General features: G+C 66.4%; 1 protein-coding gene across 6 annotated transcripts in view; it reads right to left on the bottom strand.

Moving 5' to 3' along the window:
- Nucleotides 1-2,862: 2,862 nt before the first annotated feature.
- Nucleotides 2,863-23,514, bottom strand: part of RNF144A (ring finger protein 144A) — a 52,777-nt gene continuing 32,125 nt past the window's right edge. For 5 of the 6 annotated variants that reach the window (XM_054728339.1, XM_054728341.1, XM_054728342.1 and 2 more), the window contains exons 2-8: nucleotides 13,824-13,969; nucleotides 12,348-12,452; nucleotides 12,165-12,225; nucleotides 9,290-9,497; nucleotides 7,227-7,374; nucleotides 5,473-5,562; nucleotides 2,863-3,155 (exon numbers count right to left, since the gene is read on the bottom strand). In XM_054728339.1, the coding sequence (XP_054584314.1) occupies nucleotides 3,024-3,155; nucleotides 5,473-5,562; nucleotides 7,227-7,374; nucleotides 9,290-9,497; nucleotides 12,165-12,225; nucleotides 12,348-12,452; nucleotides 13,824-13,958 (879 nt within the window). In that variant the 5' untranslated portion in view covers nucleotides 13,959-13,969 and the 3' untranslated portion in view covers nucleotides 2,863-3,023. Of the gene's footprint in view, nucleotides 3,156-5,472; nucleotides 5,563-7,226; nucleotides 7,375-9,289; nucleotides 9,498-12,164; nucleotides 12,226-12,347; nucleotides 12,453-13,823; nucleotides 13,970-14,836; nucleotides 14,900-23,514 lie in introns of all 6 variants that reach the window. The other variant, XM_054728344.1, reaches the window with a different exon arrangement.

Below are 23,514 nucleotides of genomic sequence, written 5' to 3'. Positions count from 1 at the left end.
AGACCCCGGCTCGGCCTCTGCTCCGTGGACCCCGGGCACCCCTCCCTGCAGATGCCGGCCCGGGCCCCGGCCGGAGGGCTCGCGGGCTGGGCTGCAGGGCCCCCTCCCAACTCGGCCGGTTCCAAAGGGTGTCGGGCCACTGGGGGTCTGGGAGGCTCTCCCGCCCCCCCCCCCCGCCCCCCGGGATGGAAAGGCCTCTACATGGATGGGCAGGCGTGTGCTCCCGGGGTCAGCGTGAAGCCCGCCTGGGAAAGGGAATGGCATTGCCCCATGAGACACCGGTGCTGAGAACAGGGAGGTCCCCAACCCCCCGCCCACGGAGGGGAGGACGCCCCCGCTTCACGGGGATGGACGGCAAGGTTAGCGCGGCTGCCGCCATGCTCCGCTCCATGTGCCGCCCAGCCTGGTCGCTGGCGCCCCGGGCAGGGCGGGGGCTGGGACTGAGCAGCGGCGGAGGGAGATGCGGGTCAGGGGGCCTCGGCGGCCCGGCTGGTGTCCGGGGAGCAGGCGGTCGGTTTTGTCCTCGCTGCAGCGGAGTGAGGGTGCTGGGTGGGGAGCTCCGAGCAGGGGGTGTCCTCTGGTCCCCCCGGGGCCCGGCCCTGTGCCTGCGGAACCCATCAGCGGGAAGGCACTGGGCGGCCGGGGCTGGGGCGGGTGGGGCTGCCCTGGGTCCCCCAGGACAGACGGACAGACGGACAGACGGACAGACGGACCCATGGGAAGAAAGCGACCGGAGCTCTCACCCGGGGAATGCAGCCAGGAGGACAGGGTCACCCGGAGCCCACAGGGCAGTGGGCCCGGCAGGATGGGCCCGGGGGTGAGCGTGCCCCTGGACCGCTGGACACACGGCCACGTCTTAAAGGGCCCCGGCTGGAGAAAGCCGATCACACCCCGCCATGAGGCCTCAGCCCAGGCCCCGCTTCCTCTCCAGGCCCCCGGGGTCGGTGCCTCTCAGAAAGCATCGCCCTCCGACCCTGCCGCGCCCCTCACGGCCAGGCCTCAGCCCAGAAGGCGGTCCAGGCCCGTCCGCGGCCGTGCCTGAGGTTTACACGGCATCCCCGGGAGCGACGTGGGCACGGAGTGGCCTCTCAGTGGCTTCTGTCTCGTAAAGGAAGGAAGCAGCGGAGGGGACGGCGTGCGATCCCGTTCTCACCCACGGAGCGCGGAGACGCACAGAAGAGATGTCTGCCCGGGGGCTGAGCTGGACGCACGCGTCCACGGGAAGATGCCAACACCCGTGACACACGGGCTCCCACGGCCAACGCCTGGGGTCGCGGTCAGGTCTGCCCCACTCAGCCAGCCTGACCCCTCCACGCGGTCACGCCACAGCGCCTGCCTTCCCGGTGGTGGAGCCCAAGTCCAGTCCGCCGTCCCTTTAAAAGCACCAGCTCACCCGGCCAGTGGGGCGCAGGGGGTGAGCACTGACCTCTGACCCAGGAGGTCACGGTTCCGACTCCCTGTCAGGGCACAGGCCTGGGTTGCGGGCTCCATCCCCAGTGGGGGGCGTGCAGCCGGTCCATGATTCTCATCATGGATGCTTCTCTCTCCCTTCCTCTCTGAAACCAATACAAATATATTTTTTAAAATAAAAAATAACCATAAAAGCACACGTGGCTTTAGAAGCCAAGTTAACGTCAACGCTCTGTAAAGAATACACACTCCCCACTTTCCAACCTTCGATGGGGTCACGTGTGTCTCATTGGTCACGCTGCTGCCATGGCAACAGTCACACACAGCCCGCAAAGGCGAGTGGGGAGATCCCCAAGCGCGACGGCCCGGAGGTGGGAGGGTCTCGGCGGGGCGCGGTGGCCGCGTCAGGACCGGAGCTCCGGGGACCAGGGCGCCTGCAGGCTAACCAGGTCCCGGAAAACCCGAAACCCGGGAAGCGGCCCCGGGACCCCGCTGAGGACCAAGGCCCCGTCTCTACCGACTGTCGGCCCGGAAGGCAGAGGACAGAGGCGAGCGGCCGGCCGCAGGGACTTCCCGCCAAACCACTCCGAGCCGCGAGAAACCCCTGCTGCTGGGGAGGGGGAGCCGGGAGCCGAACCGGCTCCGCCACGAGAAGGAAAGGAGGCGCAGCTGCTCCGGAAACACACCTGCCTCCTCCTTCCCTGTCCTCGCCCGGGATCTTCTCCATCGACTCAGAGAGAGGAGACGGGGAGAGGCAGAGGGGGGCGCCGACGTGAGAGACACATGGACTGGCTGCCTCCTGCACGGGGATCAAGCCTGCAACCGAGGTGCCTGCCCTCGACCGGAATCGAACCCGGGACCCTGCAGCCCAAGGGCTGGCGCTCTATCCACCGAGCCACACCGGCCAGGGCCACATCTGAGACGCCACGGCTCAGGGACCGCGTCCGCAGCGGTGCACGGCTCCCGCGTCTGCGTCTGCCTACAGGTGTCGGGAAGGACACGAGGGGCGCGGGAGGCTGTCCGCGTCTCCTGGGACGTGGCGGGCCGGGCACGTCGTTTCCAACAACTTCTGACCACGCACGTGTCCGAAAGGCGTGGGGCGGCGTGGAGGCACCTGGCCGACCGCTCGCTGCTCCGCGGGAAGGAAGGGCCTCACCAGATGCCTTAGCGACGAAGACAGCTGTCGTCAGCGGGACCGTGGCATTGTGGGTGAAGGGGGTCAAACCCGGACTGGTCTCGGCCGCGAGCTGCCACCTTGAGGCCGAGGAGGAGACGAGGACATCTGCAGGAGAAGGTCTCCTGGGCGACCGGAGGGTCCCAGTCCCTCACCACAGGGAGGAAGCTGGCCCCGTGCTTCTACAGCACCGCCCCTGTCCAGTCAGTCTGCGTGGACCGCCCCGCACGCCAGCCCTGCCCCCCACCCCCCAGGCCGCGGTGACGCCACGGGGGCCTCAGCAGACGCTCTGACACCGGCCCCCGAAGTCCCGGCACCCACGTGACGTTGAAGCTCACGGGGCACATAAGGCAAGAAGGATGTTTAGTGAGAGGGGACGGTGGGGGGGGGGGAGTCAGCCTCCCGGAGGCAGGGGTCTCGCTCCAGCACCCGCCGTCCTCTAGGTGGGCAACGGGTCGTCGTCGCCTTTACTGCACTTGCACTTGCAGCAGAGCACAAAGGGCGTGGCCAGCAGCAGGAAGGGCGAGGCCACCAAGAGCAGGAGCCCAAACCCAGCAAAGATGCCCACGACCTGCAGGGAGGAAACAGGAGCAGAGGGTCAGGTGGGTGTCTGTAGGGGCCACACTACAGTGTAGACCAGTGGTCGGCAAACTCATTAGTCAGCAGAGCCAAATATCAACAGGACAAGGACTGAAATTTCTTTTGAGAGCCACATTTTTTACACTTCAACTTCTTCTAACGCCACTTCTTCAACACAGACTCGCCCAGGCCGTGGTGTTTTGTGGAAGAGCCACACTCAAGGGGCCAAAGAGCCGCATGTGGCTCGCGAGCCGCGGTTTGCCGACCACTGGTATAGACCACACAGCCAGCCACCCAGCCCTCACCCACCCACACCTCCTCCTCCACCCATCTATCCAGCCATGCTTTCCTCCATCCACCCATCCAGCCATCATCCATCCTTCAATCCATCCATCCATCCATCCTTCCACCCATTCATTTATTTATCCATCATCCCCACCCATTCATTATCCATAACATCCACCCATTCATTCATTTTTATCTCCATCCACTCCTCCATCTATCCTTCCATCCACCCATCCACCCATCCATCCACCCATCATCCATCCATCCACCCATCCCATCATCCATCCATCCATCCATCCATATTCCCTTCCCAATTCCTTCCCCTCACGCTTCCTCCCATTTCTCCTTTTCTTTTTTTTAATTTTCACTTCTCTTCCCCTCCCTCGTTCCATCTAAGCACCCAAACATCCGTCCACTGATGCATCCGGTTGACTCACAAGCTTGCCCCAAGCGAGACACTGTACTAGGTGTTACAAAGAGGAGGCACTTAAGATGGTGGCCCTCCAGCAGCAGCCAGTCTGGAGGAGAGAGCCCACAATCCAATCTACGGTAACAATGCACTTAGCAAAGCTGCCGCCGGCTCGGGGTAAAGGGAGGCCTGGGGAGAAGGAGCGTTTTCCAGGGAGACACCTGCGATCACAGAGGGAGGAGGCGGGCGGTAACCGAGAGCAGCTGGGATGAGGCGTTCCAGACGGGAGCCGGGGAAGGCAGGCGTGGTGCACGGGGCGTGGCCGGCCCGGTGCGATTCCTGGCCTTGGAACCCCAGGTTCAAGTGGAGGCTGAGTGTCCAGCCGCCCGTGTGGACATAAGGCGGCGAGGCTGGTGGGCGGAGCAGGAATCTGCGGTCCCCTCCATCGGCCGCCTCCCTCCCGGGCGAGAGGCCAGGCTAGAGACCTGAAGATGGGCTGACAGCCCCACCTAGTGGTCTGAGGGATAATTACACAAACGCACAGCACCTGGGTCTAATTCTGACTGTTGACTTCTCTCAGGGATAAAATACACAAGGGAGGTAAGAGGTCGCGAAGGACGGTGAGCAGCTCTGGGATCTGCAGTATGTCGAGCACGCCAGGTGTGCAGGAAGTCCACCGGGCCTTAGCTTCCTGCCCGACGCCATCACACACAGGCACACCATCGCGTGCACCTGTGCGTTAGCCGTTGGGCTCATGCTGAGGGTCGGTGTTTGCTGCCCACTGGTCCGAAGGTCAACAGGGAACCGTGCGCTGTGAATTCCGACTCCGGTGTGTCGCCATCACGTGCACACGATATTCCGGAAAACGTGAAAACACGCAGGACCTTGTCCTGTGCCCAGAGGGCGCTCTGGAGGAGGTTCCAGGCGCTGTTCCCGGCTCAGAGCCGCAGGACGGCCGTGGGCACGACACGCCCTGGTCCGGGCCGCCGTCCGGGGGAGGCAGCTGAGCTCCTCGTGTGAGAAGGCGACGCCCCTCGCAGCTCAGACATGACGGCGGGTCCCCGGGACGCCCGGACGAGGCCAGGGACACTCGGCCGCCATCGTGGTTGGAAGGGACTGAGCCGAGGGCCGAGGACAGGGCCCAGCTCCTCGCACCAGGGCACGTCCAGGAGCCTGCACAGCCCGGCCCACTCCTGCCTGCCTCCTGCAGCCCCGGGGCAGCACGCGATGCCACACGAGGAAAGTCACGTGGCCCAGGGCACGATAAAGTGTGCAGAGCTGTCCTCGGGCCAGGACCCGCATGGATAGCCTGTGTTTCCCTAGGGCAGGCCTCCAACCAACGGCAGGAGGGCTGGAAGCCACACACACACGTGCATGTCGTACACACACGTTCTCGTGCACACGTGCATACATGTGCATACACACATGCATACACTTTAGCACATGTACACACTCATGCACATGCATGCACGCACACGCGTGTACACTCTCACACTCTCACACATACATGCACATACACACACACATTCATGTGCACGCTCATGCACACACTCGTGTGCACGCTCGCACACACGCACACATACTCCCCGGGACGGAGGCCCGGCTGCTGCCCTACCTGTGTGCGGTGCCAGATGACGGAGGCCCGGGAGTGGCCCAGCTTGTTCCTGCAGGGGCCCTTGTCGTAGTGGATGAGCAGGAAGTCGTCCTGGGGAGAGGAGCAGTCAGGGGGCAGGCCTGGTCCCGGCCGCGCCCTTCTTTACGCCCAGGCCAGTGGGACCTGCAGTGGGACCGCCCCGCCCGCACACCCGCCCCACGCGACTCCTGCCGAGCAGCTCCAGACTGTGGAGCAGAGAGAACCGCGTGATGCTGGGTCTGATCCAGCCGACCCGAGGCTCCGCCCCCCCAAGGCTGCGCTGGTCCTGACCGAGCCGTGTCCCCAGAGACTCCACCTCAGTCTCCTGGCTGCGAAGCTCCCTCTCCCACTGGCCACCCCCTGCACCGGGCAGACCGCTCCCTGGGAAGTGCTGCTCTCAGCTCAGCCCAACAGCGGCACCCCTGGGGAACCAGCCGCTGCAGTGTCTCCTGCTGTCCAGGAGGGGGCAGCAGCGCCCTCTGACTCTCAGGCACAGGCTGCCCCTGCCTCCCTCCTGCTGCTCTCACCGCCCACCTTGACCTCAGATCACCTTCCCATGACCTTGACCTCCACCGGATGGTCAGATTCCCCTCCCTGACGCCAGTCTGTTCAACCAGGCTCAGGGCCCCGTGACTGGCACCCTGAACCTCTAGAAAACACCCCTGAGCAAGCAAACGGGTTTCCTAGTCACGGCCCCCCGACGGGAGGAGCCCTTCCCCCTTAGCCCCGAAAAGAACCAGCTCCCTAAGGCCGTGGTCGGCAAACCGTGGCTCGTGAGCCACCTGCGGCTCTTTGGCCCCTGGAGTGTGGCTCTTCCACAAAATACCACGGCCTGGGCGAGTCTATTTTGAAGAAGTGGTGTTAGAAGAAGTTTAAGTTTTAAAAATTTGGCTCTCAAAAGAAATGTCGATCGTTGTCCTGTTGATATTTGGCTCTGCTGACTGATGAGTTTGCCGACCACGGGCCTGAGGGGCACAAAGGAGGGGCCGGTGGCTGCTTCTTCCTGCGAGGAGGGTGTGGCCGAGGCCCGGCGTGTCTGCGAGGACAGCGGCCTTGTTCCCGGGGCCTGGAGACGGAGGCCGGACCCTGGCTGTGGTCTGGCCCGAAAAGCCCTCTGCGGGGAGCACGCTGGGCGCCGGCCTGGGCCACCTCCTCCTGGGGACAGAGGGCGCGGGCCTGGGCCTGACTACGAGGGACCTGCCAGGGCCCAGGGCGGTTCTGTCACAGGGACCGTCTCCCCGATGATCACTCAGTCTCACCATGTTCCGGGGGAACCCGGTGAGAACGGACTCGGACGCGGGGGGCACTGCCCGGGCCCTGAGCAGAGCGGACAGCTTGCGCCCAGAGGGGCACCTGCGGGCTGGCCTCCCGTGACGGAGGCCATCGGGGCGGCGGGCCCCAGAGCCGCAGGCAGCGATGGCTCCGGAAATCACACGTGTCATCACGCATTCCCATGCTTCCCCCACAACAGTTCAGGGACACCTGATGCGTGTGACAGACCGGCGTTTCGCTTCCCGTTCTCCGTAAGGGAAGTGCTGAGCGGCGGCGAATCGCAGTCAGACATATGATGCAGCAGCACATCACGCAGTGATCCATTTCCGCAAAACCACTGGAACTCGGTAACGCGCGAAACTGCGCCCCCACGTGTGTAACGCACAGGGGACCGCGGAGACGGGGTCGCAGAGCCTGCGGCTCCTCGGCCAGGGCGCCTGCCCCGGGCGGCGGGCGGTACTCACGTCCAGGGACTCCAGGCAGTGCCAGCAGAAGGCGTGCTTGCAGTTCTTGCACATCATCTGGGCGCAGCCCTCGTCCCGCTCGATGTAGACCTTGCACTTGGGGCAGCGCTTGATGGGCGGGTCGTCCTCCTCCAGCCTGAACCCCGAACTGTGGGGAGAAGTGGGGTGAGGGCCCGCCCGCGGGGCCCGGCGGCGGCGGCGGGCTGGCTGTGCTGGGCGCGGGGCTTCCCCGGAGGGACCGAGCTCGCTTGTTCGTAAACGAGATAAAACTACACGAAAGGAACCAAGTCTCCGAGAACAGTCACCGGAGAAGGGTGGCGCGGCCAGTTCAGCGGGGGGAGAGCAGCAGCAGCCACACCCCCTGCGCCACGGTGTGACCCGCCACGGTGTGACCCGCCACGAGGACGGCGGCTCAGGACGGAGGGGCTGAGGCACGGGCTGAGGTCACGCTCACGCCTGATGCGAGCAGCGTGTGCTTCCCGAAGGGCCGGTCCCGTCTGCGTCTCACCACTTTCACGGAAAACCAACGGCCTCCGCCCGTGCTGACTGCCCGGCGAGGTCCCGGGCCGGCCCCCCAGACCTTCCTCCGGGGGAGCCGGGGAGGCGGGCCGGGGTGGCGGGAGGGCGCGGAGCCGGGGCCGGGGCTGGCTGTCTACAGACTCGCTGCGGACCCTGCGCTCTGAGCCCGAGGGCGCCCGAGGCGTCCCGTGTGCCCAGCCCGGCCGCAGCAGCAGCGAGCGCGAGGGGCCCGGTAAGTGGCAGCCACGTTCTGCGATGCCGATGAAAAGGTAACACAGAGCCCGGCCGGCGTGGCTCCGTGGTTGAGCGTCGACCCAGGAACCAGGAGGTCACGGTTCGATCCCCGGTCAGGGCACAGGCCCGGGTTCCAGGCTCCATCCCCAGTGTGGGGCGTGCAGGAGGCAGCTGATCCAGGATTCTCTCTCATCACTGATGTTTCTCTCTCTCTCCCTCTCCCTTCCTCTTTCTCTAAAAATCAATAAAAACATATTTTTAAAAAAGGAACGCAGGTGTTCAGGTGAGGACGGAATGCCGTCCGTCCGTCCGTCCCTCTGCTCTTGTGGGAGAGGTGGCTGCCGGTGCGTGGGAGCTGGTGGGCCCGGGCCGGCTCTGCACACGCTCGCGGGGCCTCCGGTGAAGCCGATGCTGCAGACACACGGTCCCCAGCCGCCACGCCAGCGAGCGAGGCGACTCCAGACCCGGCCACGCCGCCGTGCCTGCCGGTGCCACCTTGGGGCACGGGACCCGATTTTCTCTGGGGACTCGCGGCCGTTTTGAAGGAAATGCCACGACCAGGGCCCACACCCCGGGGAGCGTCTCCAGGAGCCGTTTTCAGACAGAAACGGGTAAAATGGGGAGAACTGGTCGCCGGGGCCGTGCAGAGAGCGGCCTGCGTGCACCGTGCTCCCGCCATCCCGGCCTGAATCCCACGGATGCTGTTCTCTCTGCACCGTCGTGCGCAAGGAGGCAGCCGGAGTCTCCGCGTCCTCACATCCTCACGGCCTCACGCCTCTGAGACTCAGACATCGGGAACGCGAGCCATGCGGGCGGGCGCCGTGGGTGGCGGGATCTCGTTTGGAAAAGAGAGACTCCGTTACAGGAAAACGGCCGAGTGGATGCTGAGTCGTAAAAGACACCGGACATGTCGCCAGCGTCAGGGCCAGGGGGCGAGAGGGCGTGGCGAGGACCGTGGCAAACACGCCTCCCTGGAAAGGGGTGCTGCTGTGTGCCAGGGTCTGGGGGCGAGTTCACACCGAGGCGGCAGGAGGCGGCAGCCACGCAGGCAGACGAACTCACACCACGCGGCGGTGCTGCCATCAGCCGGGCCACCTCCCAGCCGACACGGAGGCGGGGTCACCGGCCCCACCCTGGCTGCCGGGAAGCTGAACCCAGGAGGACAGGAGCCAGGGGTGATAAGGAGTCCCAGGAACGGGGGGGGGTGGGGGGGCACCAGAGACCAGTGTTCCCAGGCATCTTCCGGGAGGAAGCCCCCTCCCCCATGTCCCCCCTCCCCTCCCCAGTCCTGCCCCCGGGCTGGAGCATACCTGGTGTCCCCGGGGAGGAAGGTGATGGGCATGGTCTCCGGGCAGCCCCGGCCGGGGTGCCAGCGGGCCTTGCAGGTGGAGCAGAATTCCGTGGCGCAGGCCGGGCACTGCACCGGCTGGGGCGTCCGCAGCCCCAGCTCCGGGAGCTGGCACACGGCCTGGCAGGCGGACGCCGGGCACCAGGTCCGGCACGGGTCCAGCAGCACCTCTGGCACAGGGACACGGGGGGGTCAGGCGCTGACGACGGGGCCTCGGGCCCAGACCCAGGCCTCACATGCTAATTTCATTTTATTTTATTTATAAATACATTTTTATTGATCTCACAGAGGAAGGGAGAGGGGGAGAGAGAGAAACATCAGTGATGAGAGAGAGTCATGGGTCGGCTGCCTCCTGCACGCCCCCCACTGGGGACGGAGCCCCCAACCCGGGCGTGTGCCCTGGCCGGGAATCGAACCGTGACCTCCTGGTTCACAGGTCGGCGCTCACGGAGCCCGGCCGGCCGGGCCTCACGTGGTTCACGGCGGAGAACGTGTTGCAGTCCTGCAGGTTTCTGCTACAACACGTTTCAGAGAAACAGAACGAGTCCCGCGTTCTCAGGCCGCACCTGCAAACCTGCCCCTCGGCGGACGGAGCGCGGACACCGTGACGTGTGAGTGGTGCCCGCAGACACGCTTCCCCAGGACGTCCGAGCGCGTTTGTTTGGGCCGGTGACGTCACGTGAGCAAAGGCTTCCCCGCCACAGGTCCCACAGGCGTGTGTCTGTAACCGCAAACTGGCCCATTTTTATGCAAAACAAACAAAACATCCCTTGGACTGAGCCCACGCTCTGGAGCCTGACAGCGCGCACGGCCAGCGGGACGCTGACCCAGCCGCGCGGTTCAACGCGCCCGACGTCACGGGGCGGCCACCTCCTCGGGGCCCAGGTGGCCGCGCGGCCAGGTTCTCTCCGGGAAACGTTTTCCGAGGAGCCGCCCCTTCAGAGCTCCCCGCTGACCTGCGGGCACACGGCCTGGGACGGACGCGATCGACGGCCACATCCCAACGCCAGGCCCCGCGGACACACACAGGCTCCTCCCGGCCGGCGGGGCTCAGGGGCTGAGCGCCGACCGAGGAGCCAGGAGGTCAGGGTTCGATTCCCGGTCGGGGCACAGGCCTGGGTTGTGGGCTCCATCCCTAGTGGGGGGCGTGCAGGAGGCAGCCGACCCATGACTCTCTCTCATCATGGGTGTTTCTATCTCCCTTCCTCCCTGAAATCAATAAAAAAATTTTTTTTAATATATATATATATATTTTTTTTTTTTTTTGATTTCAGAGAGGAAGGGATAGGGAGAGAGGGATAGAAACATCAATGATGAGAGAATCATTGATCGGCTGCCTTCTGCATGCCTCCCACTGGGGATGGAGCCCACAACCAGGCATGTGCCCTTGACTGAAATCAAACCCGGGACCCTTCAGTCCCCAGGCTGATGCTCTATCCACTGAGCCAAACCAGCTAGGGCTAAAAAAAAATTTTTAATTAAATAAAACAAGCTCCTGAGAAGTACTGCCAAGCCATCCAAACGCCGGTTTTGGCTTCTCTAACGTGGCCACACATTCCTTTACTATCACCGTTATTTTGAGACGTGAGCCTCCAGAGAAAACATCTCCGGTATTTCTTTAAAACGCAGACACCGAACGGAGACTCCTGGCTGTCGGTCCGCTGGCCTCCTCCGCACCCACTCCCGTCGGGACGGTTTCCTGCAGACCCGAGGCCCGCGGGGTCAGGAGCGGACGCCCGTGGCGCAGACCGGGGCCCGGGACCCCGTCCGGGCGGGAGAGCGGACGGCAGTGACTGCAAACCGAGCTGCAAGTCTTAGGGCCTGGCATAAGGAGCGCTGTCCACGCGTGTCCGCCGCCTGCCCTCCTCCGAGGACCCCCAGGCCCAGAACTGAAACCCAGAAGCAGGCCCTGGCCGGCGTGGCTCAGTGGACAGAGCGTCGGCCTGCGGACTGGAGGGTCCCCGGTTCGATTCCGGCCGGGGGCACGTGCCTGGGTTGCAGGACAGCCAACGCACGATTCTCTCTCATCATGGGCGTTTCCCTCTCCCCTCCTTTCCTCTCTGAGATCAGGAAACATGTATTTAAAAAAGAAACACGGAAGCGTGGCCAAAGGGCACGCATGGACTCTGCAGACACCGTGGCACGTGCACGTCAGAGCAAAGATAGCGATCAAGGTTGTGACACTCACGATGTCATCTCAAACACGGTTATCGGTGTCACAGCCTGACGCACATTCCACGCCGCTCCACGCCGCGCCCCGGAGACCCCGGGGTCAGGGCAGGCCAGCACCAGCCGGAGGGCAGGCAGGGCACCGGGGGAGGGATCGCCCCCTCCCCCCCACCCCCTAGGATGGAACTCGGGGGGAGCCCGTTGGCCTCCGCGGCATCAGTGCCACGGGTTAGACGACCTCGGCGGCTGTGGGTCGCTGATGGAGATTCGGCCCAGACCTGGAGGTCCAGGCGGGCGGGAGCCGGACGGACGGAGTGCAGGGAGAGGTCAGGCTGGGGAGGGAGGTGGCCACACCCTCCCGCAGGCCTTCCCGCCGCCTGCGGCTCCCACATCCGTGCAGGTCCCAGGGCTCAGCCCTCAGCGGCCGGAGCCCACGTCTCTGTAACCGACGTGGCTCGTGAGCCCCTCCTGCTGCCACACTGCTCCCCGAGGCCCTCCAGCTCGGGGCGCTGGAGAACTCAGAATGACGGCTGACCCCCAGAACTGCCAGCCCCGTCCCCGCTCCTGTCGCAGCGAAGGATGCCCCATGCCCTCTACCGGAAACACGCCCGCCGGTCGCCCGGGGGCCGTCAGAGGCCTCGTCACTGGCTCGTCTGCCGGGCACCTACCTCTCTCAAACTGTAGCTTTTTGTATCTCTGCATGATTTCAGCCGCCACCATGCACTCGATCTGAGGGGGAAAAACACACGGACGAGGGGTGTGACCAGCTGAGGGCTGGGCCACAGGCCGGCTCAGCCGCAACAGCACCCCCTGCCCCCCCTGCCCCCCTCCCCGGCTGTCCCGGCACACGCCTCGTGCTCCTGCAGGCGGCCCTGCTTCGGGCAGGCGGCGTCCGGGCAGCTGATGGTGGTTTCGAATCCTTCCTTGATCAGGAGCTCCACGTACTGCTTCAGGCACTGAAACAGACCAGAGACGCATCCGTGAAATGGGCACGAGTGGGCAGGGGGGACAGGTGGGCAGATGGGGCAGAGGGGCAGGCGGGTAGGGGGGACAGGCGGGTAGGGGGGACAGGTGGGCAGGTGGGACAGAGGGGCAGGCGGGTAGGGGGGACAGGAGGGCAGGTGGGCAGGGAGGGACAGGTAGGCAGGGGGGACAGGTAGGCAAGGGGACAGGTAGGCAAGGGGGACAGGTGGGCAGGGGGGACAGGTGGGCAGGGGGACAGGTGGGCAGGGGGACAGGGGGACAGACGGGCAGGGGGGACAGGGGGGCAGGGGGACAGGTGGGCAGGGGGACAGGTGGGCAGGGGGACAGGAGGGCAGGGACAGGGGGGAAGGGGGACGGGGGGCAGGGGGGTCAGGTGGGCAGGGGGACAGGGGGGCAGGGAGGTCAGGTGGGCAGGGGGGCAGGGGGACAGGGGGGCAGGGAGGTCAGGGGGGAAGGGGACGGGGGGGCAGGGAGGGCCGGGTCGCCCTGTCAGGGGCAGCGCGGTAGTGCCCGCTGCTTCATGGCTGCCTCTCGGCATTCTCACGGGACCCGACGACCCCCCCTCAGTCCGACGTGAAAACCCAGTCACCAAAGAAGGCGCTGGCGGCTCCCCCAGAGGGCGAGGCCGAGCCCTGAGGGCAGGAAGGACTGTGGTGGCGGGTCATCGCTCAGCCGGTCAGTGCCCGCGCCGGCCACCCACAGGGTCGGGTAAGAGTGACATTCAGCAGGGACGGTGGCTGTTGCCTTTCAAGGGGAAAGAAAACGGCTCTTTCTGGTTTGGAGTCTGAATGGAAGGGAAACCAGGGACACTGAATGAGGTGAGCGGAGGACGGACCTGCCCCCCCCCCTTCCTGACGAGCAAAAGGCTGCGTCCGAGTGAGGCCGAGGGGCCCGGAGGCCCCGTCACCCTTACGAGCAAATCCCTGGGCCCCAGTACAGCCCCGCCTCACGGAGCTCTAAACGGGGTTTCAAACATTCTGGTTTGGACCCCAGTGGGAGCGACAGGCAGCTCGGGATCCCAGCTGAGCCCGCCACAGCACGGGACTGCCCCACGTGGAGGGAGGCGTGGCCCGGCCGGCGTGGCTCAGGGGCTGAGCCTCAGCCTATACCTAGGCAGTCAGTCACGGAGGTCACGGCTCGATCCCCGGTCGGGGCACAGGCCCGGGTTGCGGGCTCGATCCCCAGGGTGGGGTGTGCGGGAGGCAGCCGGTCCAGGATTCTCTCTCATCGTGGATGTTTCTCTCTCTGCCCCCCCCCTCCCCTCTCCCCGCGTCTCTGGAATCCACACAAACACACGTATGACCCAAAGCAGGTGTGGTCTGCAGACCGGCCCGCGCACCCACCAGCGTGCAGAAGACGCAGCGGCACTGGGCCAGGGTGGTCATCTGCTCCACCGGGTACTCGCCAAGGCACAGCTTACACGACACCAGCGGGTCCAGGGCCAGGTCCCACGTGGGCCGGTACCACGCCGTGGTCATGGCCGAGCAGTCTGCGGAGAGAAGGCGCGGTCAGACCCCCCGCCCCCCGCGCGGGGGCAGGCAGGGGCCGCGTCTCCCGGCTGCAGCCTGGAGGGGAGACCGGGCGGGGGCCGAGGCCCTGCCGCTGACCCCGGGGTTTCGGGGACCCACTGGGGTGCTCGCAGAGGTTCCCCGGAGGCCCCGGACTTGGGTCTGCGGGTGGTTCCTTCCCGTGTGGATGGTGACGGTCAAGGTTAGATGGTGAGAGACCCCCGGCCCACACTTCCCTCCATCCCTCCGAGGGCCACTGGGTAAGGGGACCCCCCCTCCCCCGCAGCACCCAGGCCGGAGCTGCTGCTGCTGAGAGAGCCATCGATGGGGGCGATGACCTCGGCCCCGGTGACCTCGGAAGGGACCGCGCCTTCCACTCTGGCTCCATCCACACCCCAGGGGGGCCCCGAACCTCGGAAACGGCCCAGGCTCCAAGGCCTCCTTACGCCCTGGCAGGTCTTCTAAACCGTGGCTTCGGGGGGCCTGGGCCCCGCGGGTCTGCTCGCTCGGGGACTCTGCGTCACACCCAGCACACCGAGGAGGCAAGGCCCACGCCCCATCCTCGCGACACACGCTGGCCCTCCCCACCCAGAGGTCAGGGTTCGACTCCAGGTCCGGCACATGCCCGTGCGGTGGGCTCCATCCCCAGCTGGGAGCGTGCAGGAGGCGGCCGCTCAATCCACGCTTCTCTCTCATCATGGATGTCTCTCTCTCTCTCTCTCCCGCTCCCTTCCTCTCTGGGATCAATAAACCGTATTTGAAGATGACCCCGTGACAAGACGAGGCAGAACATGGGATTCTGGGCAAAATCAGTGCCCAGGGCCCTGCTGGGGACCACCGGCCCTCACCTGCGGTCACACAAGACTGGAAGTGTCCTGCCCGGCCGGGCGGCTCGGGGGTTGAGTGTCGACCTATGAACCAGGAGGTCAGGGTTCGATTCCCGGTCAGGGCACAGGCCCGGGTTTCAGGCTCCATCCTCGGGGGGGGGGGGGGGGGGGGAGGGGGGGGCAGCAGACCCATGACTCTCCCTCTCCCTTCCTCTCTGAAATCAATAATAAAATTAAAAAAAAAAAAAAGAATACTAGCAGTGTCCTCCAGGGGGCAGTGGCTGCTCACTGCTGGGAGGGGCGGGGGAGGGGGCTGTGCTGAAAGGCCCGGGGCAGCGTCTCCGGGCAAACGGATGCTCTGGAATCAGGGACTTGAGGTCCAGCTCGCTGGGCCCCGGGTGCGGGATGTTGGAGAGATCACCCTCCCGCCTGCTTCCCAAACCCGGGTCCCGTCCCCTCCACGCACACCTGCTGCGCGGGCGCGTCCTTACACTCCCGGACCCGCCGCCGGCGTGGAAGCGCGTGGGGTCCCGGGCAGACGTGGCCCAAGTGCGTTTCAGAAGGGCGGGAACCGAGGGGTCCCCCTGCCACCGGGAGCCCCCGAAGCCCACCCCCGGCTCTCCTCCCGCCCTAACCGCCTGTCACCCAGACCAGGTCCCACGCGGTCCTCCCCGCCCAGCCCGCCGCCAGCCCCGCGAAGGCCCTTTCCTGTTTACATCCCTGCGGAGCCGTGACCCTGCGCACACTCTGCAGCCTCGACCTCCCCTTCCTTTCTCCGGGACGGCCGCCTCCACTTGACCTTGAGATGGCGTGGCTCCCCTCTACCGCCCCCCCCCCAGCCCCGCCAAGCCCTGACCATCTCAGGTCAGACCCTGCTCCCCAGCACAGTCAGCGTCCCCCTCGAGGGCAGATTCCCTCTGGACTCTGATGACAATGGGACCTATTTTACCCCCTCAGCGTGCCTGTTGTCTGAGCCCCTCGCACAGGGCACAGGACGGGAGGAGGGCTGTAAACAGCCAACAGCTGCAGGCTGAGCAGGCATTTGCTCGGAGTCACAGTGCAAAGCAAAGCAAAGTCTTTGTTCCCCCGGGAGCGGGAGCCGTGGAGCCTCACGGAGCAGCCAGCTATTTTAGGAACATCTGGTGGGTTCTGTTCCAGCCAAGCAGCTCCGAAGGGTCAGGAGGCCACTGCCCCCTCAGCGCGGGCCGGGCCTGCACGGAGCTGTGACGGGAGACGGCGGACGAGGGGACAGAGGGCCGGACGAGGGGACAGAGGACGAGGGGACAGAGGGCCGGACGAGGGGACAGAGGACGAGGGGACAGAGGGCCGGACGAGGGGACAGCGGACGAGGGGACAGAGGGCCGGACGAGGGGACAGAGGGCCGGACGAGGGGACAGAGGACGAGCGGACAGAGGGCCGGACGAGGGGACAGAGGGCCGGACGAGGGGACAGAGGGCCGGACGAGGGGACAGCGGACGAGGGGACAGAGGGCCGGACGAGGGGACAGAGGGCCGGTCGAGGGGACAGAGGACGAGCGGACAGAGGGCCGGACGAGGGGACAGAGGGCCGGACGAGGGGACAGAGGACGAGCGGACAGAGGGCCGGACGAGGGGACAGAGGACGAGGGGACAGAGGGCCGGACGAGGGGACAGAGGACGAGGGGACAGAGGACGGGGGGACAGAGGGCCGGACGAGGGGACAGCGGACGAGGGGACAGAGGACGGGGGGACAGAGGGCCGGACGAGGGGACAGAGGACGAGGGGACAGAGGGCCGGACGAGGGGACAGAGGGCCGGACGAGGGGACAGAGGGCCGGACGAGGGCACAGCGCTGCAGGAGCTCAGCCCGGAGGGGGCGGTCCAGACCCGAGCAGGCGGCATGGCCGCTGGGCCAGGACCCCGTCCCCGGCTGCGGGCTGCGGGCCCCGCTCCTCCCACCCGCACCCCTTCAGCGAGCAAAGGGCAGGAAAGCACTGCCAGCCAGTCCGTCCCCCCCCAGCCCCGCACTCCCGTCACTGGACAGAACACCTGACTATTTCCAGTCACTGTTGCCCAGGATCAGCCCCCAAAATCTGGGAACGCACATCCACGCGAACCCGCAGCGGACGCCACGGCAGCCGCGTCCCATTGCCGCCCGCGGGAAGCAGCCGAGGTGCCCCCGAAGGGGAGGACACAGCCCGCGGGCCTCCCCGACGCGGGAGACGGTCGGCTAAGGCGACGCGCTCCCACGCCCCACGGGACACGGAGGACCGCGTGAGACAAGCCGACCGTGACGGCTGCGCAGACCCTGTCACGGTGCCACCATGTCATCATATACATTCGTCCAAGTCCACGGGACACGCAGCACCAAGCGTGAGCCCTCAGGCAAATGCCGCGGACCGGACGGCGCCCCCAGCAGGCATCCGCGGCCGCCCTCAGCCTCCACGCCTTCAGGCGGCGACGAGGGTTAGATGAGGTCAGGAGGGCGACACCCTCATCTAAGGCACCAGGGCCTCGTCCCAGAGGCGCTCAGCTCAGGGGCAGTGGCTCCACTAGACCTCCAGACACTCAGCACAGCCACACCCTGAGGGCCTGGACCAAGGAAGAGGGAGGAGGGAGGAGGGAGGGAACAGGAAGGAAAGAGGGAGTGAAGGAGGGAGGGAGGAGGGAGGAGGGGAGGGGAGGAGGAAGGGAAGAAGGAGGGAAGGAGGGAGGGGAAGGAAGGAGGAGGGAGGGAGGAGGGAGGAGGGAGGAAGGAGGGAGGGAGGAGGGAGGGAGGGAGGGGAAGGAAGGAGGAAGGAGGAGGGAGGGAGGGAGGGCGCTGCTCTCGTCCTTCCACAGGAACAGGCCACACTCGGCTCACAGGGCGGAAGAGCAGACACAATGGACAGAGGACCCACAGACTGGAGAGGCCCCGCTGGCTGAGCTGCCCCCCCCCCCCAACCTGCCTGAACGGACCCATGAAGACACGGCGCTCAGGAGGCTCCGCGCGCTTGGTCACTCAGCCGCCTGCCCGGCGGGGTGAGCGGCAGCCTGTCACTTGGGCATCGGGACCCACCCGGGAATGGGGCCTGGGCAGCGGGACAGGAAGTGCCTGGGGGGGGGGGGGGGGGGGCAGGGGAGCCACTGCTTGGAGCCCGCCCCGCCCCCCCATCCCAGCGCAGGCGGCACCCCTGGCAGACAGCAGGCGCTGCGGAGACGGCCCGAGAGTCCTCAGCAAGCCCAGCTGCGGCTGCCGCTGGGGGACTGGGGGGCGCCTGGTGAGGACACCGCATCCTCCGCCCGCGGCCGTGGAGGGGTCCCAGCGTAGGCCGGCCGCGGCCTGGAGACGCCTGGCTCTGGCGGGCGGACCTGCGCACCCACCACCCACAGAGCTGGGCAGCATCTCGAGCGAGCGGCCTCCGGGGCAGAACCCGGCCCTTCACTCCTAAGACGCACAGTGGGGCGCCCTTCTCCAGAGCACCCCAGAGCCCCACACCCAAGCTTCTTTTTTTTTTTTAAATATATTTTATTGATTTTTCACAGAGAGGAAGGGAGAGGGATAGTGAGTTAGAAACATCGATGGGAGAGAAACATCGATCAGCTGCCTCCTGCACACCCCCCACCGGGGATGTGCCCGCAACCAGGGTACATGCCCTTGACCGGAATTGAACCTGGGACCCTTGAGTCCGAAGGCCGGTGCTCTATCCACTGAGCCAAACTGGTTTCGGCCCGAGCTTCTTAACACTGACCGCAGAGGAAGGGAGGGAGGGAGATGGAAACACCAATGACGAGAGAGAATCACGGATCGGCTGCCTCCTGCACGCCCCACACGGGACGGAGCCCGCAACCCCGGCCTGTGCCCCGACCGGGAATCGAACCCTGACCTCCTGGTTCCTAGGTGGACGCTCAGCCCCTGAGCCACGCCGGCCGGGCCCCTCACACGAGCTGTAACTGTCTCCGCAGCGTCTGCGTCCCGGCCTGCCCCCCACGCCGGCCAGCCTGGCCCGGCCCCGCAGGAACGAGACGCAGGGGAGCAAAGACCTGTGCCCCAGCTCCACGGGCCTCGGAGTCACGACGCCGGCGGCCAGCGGGCGGCGCTGTAACAGTCAGACACGCGGTCCCGGGCCGGGCCGTGGCCTTGGGACTCGCCCTCCTGTGGAGAGGCCTCCTCACTCCCAGGGCTCAGGGACCGGCAGGAGTCTCGCCCACACCCTCTCCCTGACCCTGTGTCCTGGGCAAACCTCCCCGGGCCACGTTCACACGCTCACACGTTACGATGCCCGTGTTCTCCTGACACAGACGCTGGGAAGTGGGCAGCCCACACAGGGCCTCGGCGGTAAAGCCGGTGGGGGGGGGGGCCGGCGCCCCATCCCTGCTCTGAACCGATCTCACGCTCTCGGCCCACGGCACCCCATGCCCTGCCCCCTTCCTGCCGCGGCCGGAGGAAGGCACGGGGCTGAGCGCTCGCCAGCTCAGGGGGCGTCAGGTGTGGCTGTTCCCTTCCAGGCGCCGGCCGAAGCCTGGTCCTCGGACACAGCCCGGACGCTCCTGGGCTCAGGGCTCGGCCACCCCGGGGGCCCTGGGAGGGCGGATGGAGCCGGGCCACGCGTGGGTGCCACGGCCTCCGTGCCGGTCCAGGGACCCTTCCTGACCGTCCGTCCCGCTCCTGCCCGGTCGGGGGTCTCACCCGCGCTGCGCCCACGAGGGCCCCTCCCCCCGGCGGGGGCGGGCGCGGCCGGCTCCGCCCAGCGTGTCCGGGCTGGGCTCCCCTCAGGGCCTCACTCCCGCCCGGCACGGCCGCTGTTGGGCTGGTCCCCTTTGGGGCACAGGAACGCCCCTCAGAAAAGACGCCACCGCTGTTTCCCACCGGAGAACAAGCACTCCGGCGTGAAGCGACGCCCTCACCCCTTCAGGCCACGGGCCCGGGCGCGGGGAAGGGCGCGGCCTGGTGCCGCACCGACAGGCCCCTCGGGGGGCCCGGATCCAACCCCACCTGCGCCCGCGGCCCGGGGAGAGGACAGGGCAGTCACACAGACAGGCCCCCCCCCCCCCGTGTCCCCACGGCCACTGCCAGAGGCCGCCCATCACCCGGAAATCCGCCGTTTCGCCGCCGCCCCCCAGGATGAAGGCCAGGTCCTCAGTGTCCTGGGATGGACAGCGAGACCGCGGGCAAGGGGCGTGGCCGAGGTCAGGAGGTCAGGAAGGGCCCACCCCCCGCAGCTCCATCCACCCCCTCAACGACTTCCGCTTCCCGCGCCTCAGCCACGGGCCCACGCCCGCACCCCCTACGGGAGGGCGCCTCCCACAGGCACTCGGGGGACCCCGAGGCCCCATCTCTGTCCTTCCTGCCCCGCCGGGGAGACCCACGGGCAGAGGACAGAACCCAAGTCAGAGGGGGGGCGTGACCACAGAACCGCCGCGAACGCTGGGAACGTTCCCCCTCGGACCCAGGACCTCGCCCGTCCCGCCATCCCCCACGCGGGGCGCCCCAGGAGACAGAAAACAAAGCACAGGACTTACTCAGGATCAGTTCCGACATGGCGGCCAGGACCCCGGTGCCGACACGGAGCTTTAACTGAGGGTATTCACGGAGCCCGGCCGGCGGGGCTCAGGGGCTGAGCGGCGGCCTAGGCGCCAGGAGGTCAGGGTTCGATTCCCCGTCAGGGCGCTCGCCCGGGCTGCGGGCTCGGTCCCGTGTGGGGCGTGCAGGAGGCAGCCGATCAGTGATTCTCTCCCATCGTTGGTGTTTCTATACGTCTCCCTCCCTTCCTCTCCGGAGTCGATAAAAATATGTTTAAAAAATAATAATTTTTAAAAAGGAACATTCACGAGACGGAAGGAGCGCCGGGCAGACGGCAGGCTCCGCGCAGCCCAGCTCCTTTGTCTCCCGAGCAGGAAGCTCGGCCCAAGCCCACCCCCGAGGGACTCCGCCCGCTCCCTCCCCCCCCCCCCCAAAGCAGATGCGACCTCACCTCCTCCCGAGGAAACACCCCCCTGGAGCAGGTGCGCCCCGGCCGGGAGCATCCCGCGGGGAACCCCGATCAGGGCCCCGGGGACGCCTTGATTTCCAGCCACGGCCACAGCCCGGCTCACTGCCAGGGCCTCCGTGGGGGGTCCCTCCGTGGGGAGTCCCTCTGTGTGGAGTCCTCCGTGGGGAGTCCCTCCGTGGGGGTCCCTCCGTGGGCAGTCCCTCCGTGGGGAGTCCTCCGTGGGTAGTCCCTCCATGGGGGTCCCTCCGTGTGGAGTCCTCCGTGGGGGGTCCCTCTGCGTGCAGCCCTGGGTGGGGGTCCCTCCGTGGGGAGTCCCTCCGTGGGGGGTCCTCCGTGGGGGTCCCTCCGTGGGGGGTCCCTCCGTGGGGAGGCCTCCGTGGGGGGTCCCTCCGGGGGGGTCCCTCTGTGTGGAGTCCTCCGTGGGGGGTCCCTCCGTGGGGAGTCCCTCCATGGGGAGTCCCTCCGTGGGGGTCCCTCCGTGGGGAGTCCCTCCGTGGGGGTCCCTCCGTGGGGAGTCCCTCTGTGGGGAGTCCCTCCGTGGGGGTCCTCCGTGGGGGTCCTCCGTGGGGGTCCCTCCGTGGGGGTCCCTCTGCGTGCAGCCCTGGGTGGGGGCACGGACGGGAGCGGCCCCGGAAGTCCGTCTCGGGGCAGGACGGAGCGCGGCCCCAGTAACGGGTCTCCTGGGATACGGTCTGTTCAGGATGCAGAGCCTGAGGCCGCCTGAGGATCGTTAGCGTAGAACGGAGGCACCAAAGCTAACGGAACCGAGAGGTCCGACCCAGTTCTCCTCACGCACAGGGGAGCCCCGCCTCTGACCCAGAGGGGTTCGGGGTGTCCTGCCTTCCAGGCTGTGGAGGCCCAGCCCCCTGGTCTGCTGGCCACGTGCCCTCTCCTCTCCTGTCTGCTCGCCACGGGCCAACGCGGATACGGTGGGGGGTGCGGGGGGGGGGGGGGGTGCGGGGGCCTGTGTCTCGGCTCCGGACACCTGCGTGTGGCCACGACACGGCTTCTTCACGTCCCCCAGCTCGGGCCCGTGACTCCCGTGACCACGTTACAGGCAGACCCCACACCTCAGGCCCCCCCCCCCCCCGCTCTTGCCTGCAGGCTCAGCCCCGTCCCCGTCCCCGTCCCCGTGCCCCTCCCCGTGGCGCTGACCTCCCCTCCCGGAGCCTCGGCTCCGCGGCAGCGTCCTCACCTGGTCTGCTCACCCCTGTGCAGAGCGCACAAAGCGACGGAGGGGCATTGTCTAGAGCAGGCGTGTCAACGCGCAGCCGAGGCCCACACGCGGCCCAACCGATAGATTTTTAATATATTTTATTGATTTTTTACCGAGAGGAAGGGAGAGGGAGAGAGAGTTAGAAACATCGATGAGAGAGAAACATCGATCGGCTGCCTCCTGCACGCCCCCCACTGGAGATGTGCCCGCAACCAAGGTACATGCCCTTGACCAGAATCGAACCCGGGACCTTTCAGTCTGCAGGCCGACGCTCTATCCACTGAGCCACACGGGTCAGGGCCCACAACGGACATTTTTGTGGCCCAGCCAACATAATGATATGAAAGGAACATTTTAACAAAAATTTCATAACTTAATTTTTACAATGTCCTGTTATACATAATTATTAATAACGAGCTACAACGTCGCTAATGACTGATGACTGTAACCGTGCTGCCTTCATTTCCCTCACGCGCAGGCGCCCTGTTTCTCCCACCAACACCAGCAGCGAGTGTTTTAGCGGCCGAGGGCCACGCCATTGGCCTCGGACCGACCTGTCTGGTGTGCGCAACAGGAAATACCTCGCTTCCGGAGAACAAGAAAAATAGGTTTATTTGTGTGATGCGTATTAATTTGTGCCGTTATTCAGTGTCTGGTAAGTTAATGTTCAAGAAAAAATATGACTTTTTATTAAAAGGATCCATTGTTCTATGTGAACGATGCCTCGTTTATCTCCGCCCTTTGTCCTCAGCGTGTCTCTGTCGGAACGAACCTACGCTTCTGGGAAAATGGAAGCTTTCAGAAAAACAAAAAGAAAACGGAAGCTTTTGTTGTTTTGCGGCCGCGTCCACTCGAACCTTGTTCGTCTGGCCGGTGAGCCGGAGTCGGACGTGCTTGTTCCCGAACGACGCGCCCGAGGAACAGAGCCCGCTCCGCCAGGCGGTGGGCCCGGCGCCGAGAACACGCGCCACGGACCTGGGTCGGCACAACTCATTCGCGCCCGCACTCGGCGCGGCCAAACGCGGGGTGACACTGCCTCCCCGGAAGCTTCCCGGCGGCAGGGGGTTCGTGCCCGGGACGCCCGTCACCTCGCGGCCTGGACGGCGCCGGCGCCACCTGAGTGTCCAGAGACCGGCGTCCCGGCCCCGCGCTCGGGCCGAGCCGGGAGCGGCCCGCGTCCTCCTCCGGGACCTGGTCGGCCCAGCCGGACCCGCCGCGGCTCCCGCCCGGCACCCGGTCGGTCACTACTGGGCGTGACGGGCGCTCTCCGCGGAGACACGGACGTGTTCTGAGGAGGAAGGACGCGGCGACAGCCGTGGAGACAGACGCTAAGAAGCACCCGGGAGGCCGCGCACGAGGGAGCTTTACCCGGAAGGAAAGCCCGGCCCTCGCCTCCCTCCGCTCCGCCGCGTGCGACCCGCAGGAGCCCGCCGACCTCCCACGTCACGCAGGGCAACGGGTGGATTCCGACGGCGCCACGGAGGGCAGAGGTCACCCACCGGGTCAGAGGACGGAGGGCAGAGGTCACGCACCC

This window comes from Eptesicus fuscus, chromosome 16, assembly GCF_027574615.1.
Source record: "Eptesicus fuscus isolate TK198812 chromosome 16, DD_ASM_mEF_20220401, whole genome shotgun sequence".
NCBI lineage: Eukaryota > Metazoa > Chordata > Mammalia > Chiroptera > Vespertilionidae > Eptesicus > Eptesicus fuscus.
This window is presented reverse-complemented; position numbering and strand designations above follow the sequence as displayed.